The sequence below is a fragment of the Leopardus geoffroyi genome, chromosome D3 (genome assembly GCF_018350155.1).
Source record: "Leopardus geoffroyi isolate Oge1 chromosome D3, O.geoffroyi_Oge1_pat1.0, whole genome shotgun sequence".
In the NCBI taxonomy this organism is placed as follows: Eukaryota; Metazoa; Chordata; class Mammalia; order Carnivora; family Felidae; genus Leopardus; species Leopardus geoffroyi.
The window spans coordinates 17131254-17144754 of NC_059339.1; the positions used below are offsets into that span (position 1 = coordinate 17131254).

The following is a 13501-nucleotide window of genomic DNA, read 5'->3' on the forward strand; positions in this document are numbered from 1 at the left end:
AACACAGTGACCAATTCTCCCACTGTATTTTGAAGAGGTTCCATAAAGTAGTTATAACCAAGGTAGGTCCAGCCTAACATCTTCAACAATAATATTTTCAATTACTTAGTGTAAAAGACTGACCTATAGACCCAAATGATATTTGATGCTTGTCCCTTCAAGCTCTTAAACTGAAAGTTGAAAGCAACAGAAGATATCACATGACCTTCCATCTTACTAATTTGACTTTTAAGGTTATTTTAAAAAATAAAATACAGAATATTTATTTTTTTAATGTTTACTTATTTTTGAGAGAGACAGATTACGAGCAGGGGAGGGGCAGAGAGAGAGGCAGACACAGAATCTGAAGCAAGCTCCAGGCTCTGGGCTCTCAGCACTGAGCCCGAACCGGGGCTCAAACCCACAAGCCATGAGATCACAACATGAACCAAAGTCAGACACTTAACCAACTGAGCCATCCAGGTGCCCCTAGAATAACACTTAACTAAACTATGTGCCAAGCCACTGAGGATAAAGACACAAAATATAATCAGGCCCTCAATACTTTACAAGGAAACAAATAAGGAAACAAACAACAATTGAAAAAGGTAAGTACGGGGGGCGCCTGGGTGGCTCAGTCGGTTGAGTGGCCGACTGCGGCTCAGGTCACGATCTCGCGGTCCGTGAGTTCGAGCCCCGCGTCGGGCTCTGCTGATGGCTCAGAGCCTGGAGCCTGTTTCTGATTCTGTGTCTCCCTCTCTCTGACCCTCCCCCGTTCATGCTCTGTCTCTGTCTCAAAAATAAATAAACGTTAAAAAAAATTAAAAAAAAAAAAAAAAGAAAAAGGTAAGTACGATGTACTAAGGGAACACAAATAAGGGTCATCTAGGGACAACGATGGGAATGAAGAGGAGACAAATTGTTTCTAAAATTGAAGAAAACACACACACACACACACACACACACACACACACACACACATATAAAATGAACAGGACTTACTGACTTGTTTGATGGGGATTAAGAATGTCTCCAAGGTCTCTAGCTGTGATGCCCCACCAGAAGCTCTTGATAGCTATGGGACAGGCTAAGACTGCCTCATCACCAAATGTTGACTCATTATCAACTTGGTAAGCCTAAACTGAAGCACAAAGCTGGATTTGCAGAGATGTATGGGGCTATTTGCACCTTTGCCACATGATGACTCTGGCTGAGTTTCCTATTCTAGTAGCTGGCTATCTTTTCCATTTGGTCTCACTACTTGAGTTTCCTGATGCGTGAGTCTCGTAACCTTTGCCTTGCTTCTACTGTCCAATCACATCTGCTATTCACTGTTCTCTCTCACTTCTACTTGTTAGTCCCTTTTGTTCTAAATTGGTTGGTCACCTTTAGCATTAGGTCTTGGAACCTTTGCTATCCGTGAATACCAGCCTAATATATCATCCTTAGGTCTGTCAGTTATTTTCACCATTGCACAGCATACAAAGGTGCAAAACAAAAACAAATTTCTAATCCCCCAAACTCCTGGTTTATCCCTATCCAGACGACTAGGTTATTGAACTCCAAACTAAGATTGAGGCACTGCTGTATCTATGCAATTTAAAATATGCACTCACTAGGCCGAGATTTTTTTTAATTGCCCTTTCTGAATTACAATTATTAAACAAGAGAAAAGAAATGAGTTAAAAGAGAAAACAGTCTCTTAAAAACAGGGAAAAGATGAAGGCGAAATAAGTTTCTATTTAAAAAAAAAAATTAGCACCATTTTTTTCCAGAAAAAAATTGTATTTTTAATCTAAAGATTAGACTACATTGGAGGTTCATTCTTTATAACATAAGGAACAATTTGTAAATTAAAACAAATAATATTATTGTGAGACATATATACTTTCTTGATAGTAAAAGCAACAAAAATATGAAGGAACTGAATATTTTCAGACAAAATGTAAAGAAAATTAAGGAAAAAATATGATAAAATCCTCTTAAGATAAATCATTAGAAATATATCTTTTAGATCCTTACTTATAAAATCTATTACTTTCCAAAAACAATTTCTCTCATAAACTTCTGATATCCAACCCCTTACAGATATCTCCTATACCACCACCAAATTGTACCTGAACACTGCAATGCAATTTTAAAAAGACACTCATGTGAATGCAACCAATAATATAAACATTTCTCTTGTAACTCAGAGGTACTGATCATGCTATCAGCTCTTTAAACAAAAGCTTAAATACGAGGAATATGAAACTCTGAAATAGAAGCAAGAGAGAAAATGTTAAATTGCTCAGAAGCTGGTTTCCACATAACTTATTGCTCCTCATACCTCAAAGGAAGTTTCCTGCAAAATATTTTCATTTGAGCATGTGACTGAAACTCGTCCCCTGCTAATTACCAAAAAAAAAAAAAAAAAAAAAAAAAAAAAAGCAGAGCTTCTCCACTTAAAAAAAATAGTATTGTATCACAAAGTGCCTGTTTGGGAGATCAAGTATAAATAAATTGGTAGCAGTTGGTCTGCAGTCAAGTTGAAGAAGACTGAGATAAACGAAGACGCTGACTCTAAAGAGCCTGTGGTCCTCTGTAAACGCCTCCCATAGGTGTTTGGTTCAGGGGCTGAGCCACTTTCCTTCTCAAGGTGCTATACAGATATTAGAAAGTTAGGCAAATCTGGCCACAGCATTTGATCCAACTTAATAACAATTTTACTTTTGTATTTTCTTCAAAGAGCTGTGAGATGTTAGGTAAGTATTCTCTCCTCTCTTCTATGTGCCCTTTCATTATATTTTTAAGGAAACATTATATTCTAAAATCCAGCACCTGGCAAATGTCACCTCTAAAACATTCATTCTTTAAAAAAAAGAAAACCTCAGCCTCTACCCAGAGTTCACGGTCAAGGTAGGAAGATAGCCACATAAATATATTCAATGCAAGGTCAGAAAATCATCAAAGTGCTGCCACATGGCAGGATCAGATAACGAACTACAAGCATCAGAAGAATATTTCTTCTAGACAAATCAAAAAGATTCTGTAACAAGAGGAAAGCATTTCGGCTGGACCTTCAAAGATGCATAGGACTTACATATTTAGAGACTTGGGAGAAAGGCTAACCAGGTATAAGAGCTTGAATAAAAGGGGAAACAGTGAGTAATCCAGTTTGGCAGAAATAACAAGTATTTTAAAGAAAATACAGGGAAGTAGGATTACAAGGCAACAATGTTTCAAATGACCAAAGAGGTTGGACACAATTAACTAACACACACACACACACACACACACACACACACACACACACACACACACACAAAGAAAACAAGACATCCAAATGAAATACAATCCGAAATAGTACTAATGTAAAGATCCAAAGAATCAAAGACTAAATGTCACATCCCCATTAAGTGTTGTTCATTTCCCATTAAGTTCCCTTCACAACTCCTAACTGAAATCCATGACTGCAATAAATAAATAAAAATCTCTAAATTTAAACTACAGTAAAATAATAATAATCTCTTTCCAAGATCAATTTCTCTTTCTCCCTGGCTTCAAATATACAATTCTCTACCTTATCAATAAAAACAGAAGACCCTATGGCCCTGTCTATACCAAGCATACTCTTTCCTTACATCTTTCCCATCTTATTTGGCAAACAAATGGCCAGTACCCAAAGGATGCCTTTATTTCTTCATTACCCTTCCCTAATTTGCCTTTCACCCTCACTACTCTGATCTTTATTAGTGCACTTTCACTAATGACTTCCTTTGCAAATTCAATAGCCTGTTTTTTCTTCATTCTCTTTGAACCTTGTAGCTTTTTACACTTTTGCCCCCCCAAATTCTCTGTGCCTTTTCTTTCACTGCCATGGAGCTTTGCTAATTACCCTACTTCTGATGGAACTTCTTTTGATTCCTCTTCTTCCTCCCATTCTCAGTTGTGAGTTTCCCAAGCCTCAACTTCCGGTCTTCCATTCTGCCCTCTCTATTCTCTCCCTCCTAATTAACTGATCTTATCTCAAATCTTTCACTCTCGCTAGCCTTGCAGCAGTATCAGGTGGCATTTCTGTAACAAGACTAGACTTAGCCCCTCTGAAAGCTATGTTTGAAAATTTTTTTTTTTACGTTTATTTATTGTTGATAGAGAGAGACAGAGCACAAGTGGGGGAGGGGCAGAGAGAGAAGTTGACACAGAATCGGAAGCAGGCTCCAGGCTCGGGGTTCCAGGCTCCGGGCTGTCAGCCCAGAGCCCGACGCGGGGCACGAACCCACAAACCATGAGATCATGAACCGAGCCGAAGTCGGATGCTTAACCGCCTGAGCCACCCAGGCGCCCCAATGTTTGAAAATATTTTTAAGGTATTGGTGCTTGCACTAATCAGTGCATAGATAAAAGAATTCACTCTCTAAAACTAACTTTTACTTCTAATAGTAGTATTTTTCCAAGCATTTTGGAGAAATGAACGTAAATTTCTGGGGGTTTATAAAGCATACAGTCCAATGTTTAAAAGTTAAGGCTGTCAGGCAAAGCCTGAAGATTTACAGATTTGGAGAGTAAAGCTAGACAACTCAAGCAAAACTTAAGGAAACAACAAAGTCAAGTACTGTACTTAAGTCAAAACGTCTGTATAACTAAGTTGAAGAAACAATTAAAACTTTCCTGCACATGTCCTATTTAGGTCAAGAGTGAAGCCAAAATCTGAGGCCTCCAGATGAGGGGAAATGGGTGTGCCTGGCAGACCTGGTACGGAGTAGGGAAACAGATAAGAAACTGCTAACAGCCCCTCCTCACACATTTTAGGGTCCAAGTGTCCTGGCCATTCCAGAGAAAACCAGGAAAAGACTAGGTTTATCCATACCACTGCTCTCTTCCCCTCACGTGAATACATTATGAAGGAAACTGCCTTCAAGCGATCAAAATAAAACTATTTTATGAAAAAACTTAGCTTTTATTCATGGTTTTTCTTGTTTGTTGGACTTCAAAACAGGACTAGAAGATGACCTTACAGCACATTTCAAAGGCAACAATACAAATCAATGACAATTTGCAAACTATTCTCATTCTTTTTATAAAACATTATTTGAACATCTCAAAGTTAAATGCTAGTTATTTCGTGAAATGAGAAAAATCATTTCTGTAGTGAGGAACCTGTATCTGGAACCTGTCTGGATCTTACAATGTAGAGAACAAATACCTTGCTTTTTATATTTCACTTAGCAATTACAAAGCATTTGCACTTACATTATCTCATTGAATCCTTGCAACAATTCTATGGAGGACAGGCATAACCACTGTACAGAATATAATACTGGGACCAAGACAAGACTAGCTCACAGTTCATCAGAGATGGAAATCACCCCCCAACAAATGTTTCCCAATTCAAAAAAAAAAAAACCAGAACAGAAGTAGATCCTTGTATTTTAGAATTTCAAACAAAAATTTAGTGAATGGCGTCGGCAGAATCAAATACTTTCTGAGCCATCACTTACGTTCAATACAATTTACATAAAAAAACAACTGGGGCACACCTCTACTTTAGTGCACTTTTGTTTTTTATCCCTTAATAGTTCTTCACTATCAATACCAGAAGTCCAAAATAGAGATTATTGAGTTTTCTTACCAAGCTAGGGTGCAACCTACAAACCAAGAAATGGGATTTTCTACTAGGTCTCTATTAGGCGACTGCATATTCATCAGTCTAATATCTTAAAAATACTTTCAAATCTTTTCACAGGTCCTCAATCTAGTCTAATCACAGCTAATGAGTAGGTCTGTTTTATGTTAAGCTGTGGACCTAGTGAGACCAACTAATAAAATCTGAGAGGTAAGAATTCATTGTGAGGATCATCGGGACTAACTGTAGATTTTCCCTGTAAAATTGAATTTGGTCACCTGAAGCCCCTCTAGACACCTCAGAGACTAAAATTACGGAAGAGGAGAACTCTACCTCTCACTTTTTAAGTGAAGATTGGAAAATGTGTTACAGAAACTTGTTGCAAAGTTGCAAAAATTTCTTGATTTAAACATACAACGAATAAAACCAATACTTCCCTTTAACTCTCAAGAAACAACCATTAAACGCCAGAAAATATATTATAGAATTTAATAAATCAAGTCATTCTTATGGCTCTATTGCCAGGGACAGCAACCACATGAAGTTCAGATGCCAGACGTAGCCAACTAAAACAGCACTTGGTTAGACACACTCTCTCCTCTTAGAACACCCCTGGATTTTCCCTGAGATAGTTTGATGAAACGTGAGAATGATAAAAATGAAGTTATTATGTTGAAGTAAAATACAACTATACAGAACTACATAACACCTCAATTCAGTGGCATTTGTCATCTCTAAACTAAGTGGTCACGTAGAAATCTGTTTTGAGAAATCCACAGACATTAGGCATTTTAATTCGTAATACTACTTGCTAAATTATAGGCTGATATGGCTACAAACTCTCCAGCTTCCCCCTTCCCCCTCCCCAGGCTTCATAAGAAACATTGAGGAAAATGATTTTGGTACAAATTCTTGGTTTTAGTTTTGGTTAATTTTCAGCTTGAATCATGCATCACCAAACCATTATTACAGCACCTTAACTCTAAGCAAAACATGTTTTTAAAATGAGCAAATCTTGGGGCGCCTGGGTGGCTCAGCTGGTTGAGTGGCCAACTTCGGCTCGGGTCATGATCTCATGGCTCGTGAGTTCGAGCCCCGCGTTGGGCTCTGTGCTGACTGACGGCTTCGGAGCCTGGAGCCTGCTTCGGATTCTGTGTCTCTCTCTCTGCCCCTAACCCACTCACATTCTGTCTCTGTCTCTCTCAAAAATAAATAAGCATTAAAAAAAATTTTTTAAATGAGCAAATCTAAAGTTTATAATACTAGAGACATATTTTCAACTGAGTATTTTCTCTCTGAAAAACTTGTATTAGATGCGATGACCACAAGATACAACAATCACATATGATCACTAGAGATAAAATGACACACAACAGTAACTGCAAAGTAGAAGTGACTTCCGTGAGTTCCAGAGATCTGTGTTATTTCTCACTCTCAGGTTTAGCACTATTTGTAAATACCTCACAGGATAAAGTCCATTATCATAACACTATATCACCTCAACATAATGCAATCCTTAGAGCAGATCTTAAACGTAGGCCAGAGGGAAGCATTCTCATTCATTTGTTCAGTAAATATTTACGACCTACCCATTACGTGCCAGGCCCTGGAGAGAGTATCAAAATAGATTCCTACCCTTGTGTAACTTTTAGTTTGTTTATGGTCTGTCATCCCTCAGAGACACACACAAGATGAGACTATGAAGAGTCTACTAAGGAACTTAAATTTTATTCTAAGTGTGGCCATCAAAGGGTTTTAAAAGCAGAGGACTGACAGGATCTGAGTCAAGGAGTTAGAAAGCCACTCAGAAGGGCCATCGTGTGGAGAATGGGGGGAACCCAGTGAGGAGGCTAACAAGGAACTCACTCAAAAGATGGGTTGGCTTGAGTGGTGACTGTGGAAATGAAAGTAGATTCAGTGACAGAATCTTCGTGTCAGTCTGGACTTTGAGCCCTTTTACCATTTACATGTTATCTGGCAAGTTACTTAAACTCTTTGAGCCTCAGTTTCCTTACTTAGCAATGCGTGTAAAGCCCTAGCATGGAGAAAACACAATAAATTATTATGATACTATTTTGGTAACAAAATTCATCCCAATGAGGTTCACATGTACTTATTTCCTTTTCCCCCTACACCAACATTAACCCTAACATAAGTAACTTTTACCACCAAGATTCAAGTGCACTTATAAATAAGAACTGCATTGACTCCATCAAGAGACAAGCCTAAAAAAAAAAATTAAAAAGTAAAAATAAGAGAGACAAGTTCCCCTTTCCCACAGAACTTAAGCTAAAACAATTGCTCAAAAATATTTATCAAGCAAGGCATTTTTCTCAAATTAATAAAAGTCTAGTTTGCACCTTCTATTTGTGTTTTCACATGCATTCCTTTACTTCCTCACTTTACAAGTAAAAAGGATACAAGCAGAATCTTGTGGTTTAATCATGATAAAGACTTGGTGTTACTACCAATAACTTTAATTTCATATGTCAATAGCTTTTATTTAAAACTTTATTAAGGATGGCATTACTCATTCTTATAGCAAGTGATACCAGGAAACTAAGTTACCAAAAGCTCTCTTCTATAAGTATATGGATTATAATAAACACTCATCTAACTGTAGCTTCCCTTTACACTTAAAATATTCTTTCAACAAGGGTGCCTGGGTGGCTCAGTCAGTTGAGCGTCCGACTTTGGCTCAGGTCATGATCTCACGGCTCGTGAGTTCGAGCCCCACGTCGGGCTCTGTGCTGACAACTCAGAGCATGAAGCCTGCTTTGGATTCTGTGTCTCCTTCTCTCTCCCTCCCCTGCTTGCACTCTTGTCACTCTCTCTCTCTCTCTTTCAAAAATAAATAAACATTAAAAAATTAAAAAAAAAATCCTTTCAACAAAGGATGAAACACCCTGAAAATCATGTTCACTCACTCAATCAGCTCCTAAGCAGGAGCTATGGGCAAGACAAAGGTTAGTGTTAATAGTGTCCTTACCCTCAAGGAGTTTACAATCTAATGAAGAGGCTTAGGTATTCACACACGTAAAGGGAGGAATGATGCAGACTACAAGTATCAACAATAAAGAGATCACTTTCAGTTGGGGTGTTCAGAAAATGCTTCACAGCTCAGTGGAATTGGCAGTGAACCCTTGGGTGACAGGATTTTGATAGAATTTGCTAGGAAGAAAGTGTGATGAGGAAAACAACTGTTGAGAACAAGAACTTTGTTTTTCTGAGTTGCTACCTAGCCATTTTTTAGTATGATATCCATAATCACACCCAGAGTCTGGACATTCAGATAAGGACTCAAGTTTGGGATACTCACCACAAGTCCCTGCTTTGCTTTTCCCTGGGCACCTTTTAAAAATAACCACTAGCATTAAGCCCCCCAAATTATTGACCTCCACACCAATCACAGGTGCTTGCTACCCGGCTATGTATCTCCTGCTCATGACCTGGGACACAGGTCTACCCTCTCCCTGGCTCATGGGGCCCCACGATTTCAGTTACCAGGGTCAACCACAGTCCAGAAGCAGATAATCCTCCTCCTCACGTACTGTCAGAAGGTCAATAATAGCCTAATGCTACATCACAATGCCTATGTTCATGCACCTAACTTCATCTCATCACATAAGCATCTTATCATCTCCTATCATCTCAACAAGGGTGAGTACAGTATAGTAAGATATTCTGAGAGACCATACATGACTTTTATTATAGTATGCCATCATAATTATTTTATTTTTTGTTGTTAATCTGTTACTAGGCCCAATTTATCATTTAAACTTTATCATAAGTATGTATGGATAGAGAAAACATAGGATATATTAGGGTTCAGTACTATCCTTGGTTTCAGGCATCCACTGGAGTCCTAGCATGTAAACCCCACAGACAAGGGGAACTCTGTACTTCTGTTGTATGGGTGTACTGAAACTGCACCTTCAACCAGAGCAACCCCATGGATTTCATGTGCCCAAAGTGGAAGCTCACATGCTCAGGGAGCTACGTGCCCACTACCTGGGTGGCTCGTGCCCCCTCATTCATCAGGTGATAACCTACATATTCTTAATACACCTACTCACAGAAAGCTTCTCAACACAGAAAGCAAGCACAAGAAATCAGAAAACAGCATGAACAGCATGTGTAGAGTTTTTAAATTAACTTTTTATTATGAAAAATGTAAATATGTCCAGGTATACAGAAGAAAATAATAAACCCCCATGTACTCATCACTAAGCTTCAACAATTACCACCTCATGGCCAATCTTGCTTTATGATTTACATTATCTTATTATATGAAAACCCTAAAGAAACCTATTTTCATTCTTCTGACTTCTACATTCTTCGCTGAGTCCATCCTCAGACAAATCTATATTGCCACAGTGGTCTCCAAGAGGTTGATTTTCCTCAAGGCCACATACAAATAAAGCATAAGTCTATTAAAAAAAAAAATCAACTCTTATTTGCCTGAACCTAAGGAATGGTGACAAAGATACTGCAAATGAGAGATATTCCAAAACTCAGTTTACATGTACTTTTGGAATACCTTTTCCATACTTACATTTCAAGGAGAATGAATAAAATGATGGGAGAATTCATGTCCAACAAAATAAAGCATCACAGATGAAGTATCTTAGACAAATCACTTGTCCTCCTGAGCCTACATTTCCTCCTCTTTGAAACAGGGAGTGATCACCGACCTCAGGGCCTTGGGAGAATTAAACAAGTAAGTACCTTACTGCCACATGGATCATTACCTCTGGTAACTATCAGAACCTAGAAAGCTGCCTGGTTTTCCAATCCTCTCACCTCAGACAACTCCCTCTCTCAAGATGATGTAAAAAGTTTCTCCATCTCAAAACATACCAAAGATGACAGGCTAAGCATTCTGATTTCAAGGAGCTTCTCTGCCTGTAAAGCCAAAGGGAGCTGAGATTGAAGTATTTCAGTAGGATGAATATTGTAAACTATCAAACTTCACAAAATAGTCCCTACTGAACGAGCAGAGCTGTCCAACATCACACAGAGATAGTGTGTGGCCAACCTACCTAGTGAAACACTCTCATTTCCCCCACTTCTTGGCCAGTGTATTTCCTCCAACCATCCGCGGCCTGTATACAGCACAAAGCAGGGTAGCCATCAGGACTCTCAGCTGAGCCAGAGTGTTAAGAGCTTGAGATGAGTTAGCTACCACAAGGCGAACTCACTCTGTCCATAAGAAAGCTCCAGCCGCAATCCTGTGTTCCTTATTACCTGCTAGGGAGAGGCAGCTCACTGTTGCTCAAAACTATCCAATTAAACAGCTTTTAAAAATACATATGCGGTCACAACTGTTTACCAACGTTTTAATTCTTCTTTTAGTGTTACTTTATTTCGGTCTTTCCGTTATCTTCTTTTTGAGCTTATATACACATCATTGAGGTTCCCTTTTGAATGATCATCTTCAACCATCAACCCTCTTTCCCTCTGTGAAGACAGAATGAGTTCCTGACTTATCCTAACGCCAACCACCACAAAGCATCCACTCAATTAAAGCCCTCCACCTAAAACCATTCTTTGTTTTCACTTATTACCCATTCTCTGTTTCCCTAACTATAATGTAGTAAAATGTAACACTTTACAGCTTGCCATGTGCTTTGTAAAGTTATTCATTTAATCTTTACAACCCAAGAAAAAGGCAATTCTCCTATCTAGTAGTAAGGGAAAAGAAATGGAGAACTTACTATCCTGCCCAGTTATAAAGCAACTTAGTGGTGAACCGGACCTCCAAACCAAGTCTTCCAACTCCAAATGCCCTGCCCTTCCTACTCTATTGTGCTCTTTTCTAACAAGGGAAAGCACACAATTCTGTCCCAAGTCAAATTTGCTCCAAACCAAAGGCAAACCATCTTCAATCTCTCTAGATTGCAACCGGATTCCCCATCCCCACACCATCATCCCATTTCTTGCCTCCTCACCCTCCCGTTACTACCTCCTCCGCACTATCCAATTTCCACTCTTCAAGGAAACTATCATCATTCCCTCAACCCCTCCTGCAAATATTCCACCTCCACATGCTACAGGGAGGCCTCTCATCCCCTTCTCCCCAAACACCGCACTCCCTTCTCAAGACAGGTATGTTCTCACTCTATAAACTACATAGTAACGCTTCTCAGTCCTTAATAAGCCATTTAATAACTTTAAAAGTCCTATAAAAATGGGCAGATCTTGCAGACCTTCCATCTCCACACTTGACCCAGGGCACCAGGCCACTTTAAATTCTGAAGAACAGAGTACCGACCCTTACAAAGATTCTACTCATGCCCCACTGCCACCAACGACCTCCCTTTCAGAATGTGGTTGTCCAAACAGGCTCCCCTTCCAAACTCTTCACAAGGGACTTCCCTCCATGGCTCCCAAGACGCTCCTTCCGCCGTTAACCCTTCCGTCATGCCCGGGCCTCTGCCCACCTTACTAACTCTCCCTTCACTCGCCCTCCAGGTGCTGAGCAGCGGTCCCAGTTAGACGGCTCCTCCTCTCTCACAACTTCCAACTTCGTCCTCTTTTATCACCTGTTTTTTCCCACCAGCTTCCTCGCAACCCAGGGGCTCACCCTTGCCCCGGCCCGCCTCTGCCCACCCTTTCAATTCCTCCTACCCGGGAGCCACCCCCTCAAGTCAGTTCCGGGGTGCCCAGGGGATTCAACTTCCCATCCGCGGGCTTCCCACCTTTGGGGTCATGCTCCCCTTCTCCATCACCTGCTCCGCCCATGACCAGATGACATCCGCCGCGGCCGCTGCCGCCGCCGCCGCCTCCATCCCCCTTCTCGGGCGCCGGGTCCCCGGCCGCTGACCGCCTTCCTCCAGCGCCAGCCGCCCCCTCTGGTGGGGACGAGGGGGGCGTGCACCCCCAACCCATGCCCTCCCCCCCGCAACGCGCACCTGTTCCTCCTCCTCCTCCTCCTCTTGCCCCCAGCCGGCCGCGCCGGCGCCCCGACCCCCACTTGCGCCGCGCCCCGGCCTCCCGAGCCCCGCACTCACCACGAGTAGGTCTGCTCCGCCATGGCGCTGACTCTCGTGGGCTCCGCTGCAGGCTCTGGCCGGGCCCGGCGGCGGCGGCGGCGGCGGCGGCGGCGGCGGCGGAACGAACGGGCGGGCGGCGGACTCGCTCGGGCCGGGAGCGGAAGGCGCGGCCGCGGCCCGGCGCTCGCTCGCTGGCTCGCACGGCGGGCGGGCCGGGAAGGCGGCTGGCGGGGAGAAGCCGGGCTCCAAGGCGGCCCCGCTCCCTGGGCCCCGGGGCGGGGCGGGCTCCGCTCTCGGCCTCCCTCACCGGCGGCGGCGGCGGCGGCTCCGCTGCGGCTCTAAACCCAACATGGCGGCGGCGGCGGCGGCGCGGAGAACAAGGGGGCCCCGGGGCGGGCGAGCGGCGAGAGGGCCCCGCGCTCACTGCGCGCTGGGCCGCGGGAGCGCCGCGCTCGAGCGGCGGCGGCGGCGGCCGGGGGACATGGCCGGCGGGCGGAGGCGGAGACGGCGGCGGCGGCGGCGGCGGCTGAGGGGGGCGCTAGGCGTTGAGGCGAGGCCGCTCGGCTCACACCCGCCGAGGGGAGGAGAAGAGGGGGCGGGGGCCAGCCTTGGACCCGCGCGGGTCACGTGCCCAAAACACGCTCACGTGACGCGCGCGCCCCGCCCCTCGCGCCAGGCCTTTGCGCGGGGACGTCGGTTCGCTGGTTCGAGGCGACTGTTGCTCGCAAGGCATCTGGCGGATGGGCCGCCTCCCGCCGCCTGGTGCCGCCTCCTCCCCACGCGGAGCCGTCGCCTCGGGCCCCCTCCCATTTCCCTTTAAGGGGGCTGCAGCAGCCAGCCAATCAGGAGCCCCGAAGCGTCCGTTGGCTGCCAGTCAGCTGTCAGCCGTCAATCAACAGTGTGCTGGCCGGGGGTCCCCCAA

The 13501-nt window shown here is 43.0% G+C and overlaps 1 protein-coding gene across 1 annotated transcript in view; it reads right to left on the reverse strand.

Moving 5' to 3' along the window:
- Window positions 1–13174, reverse strand: part of SPPL3 (signal peptide peptidase like 3) — a 140737-nt gene extending 127563 nt beyond the window's left edge. Inside the window, exon 1 of the mRNA XM_045458203.1 lies at window positions 12598–13174. Coding sequence (XP_045314159.1) covers window positions 12598–12620 — 23 coding nt within the window. The 5' untranslated portion in view covers window positions 12621–13174. The remainder of the gene's footprint in view (window positions 1–12597) is intronic.
- Window positions 13175–13501: the final 327 nt, after the last annotated feature.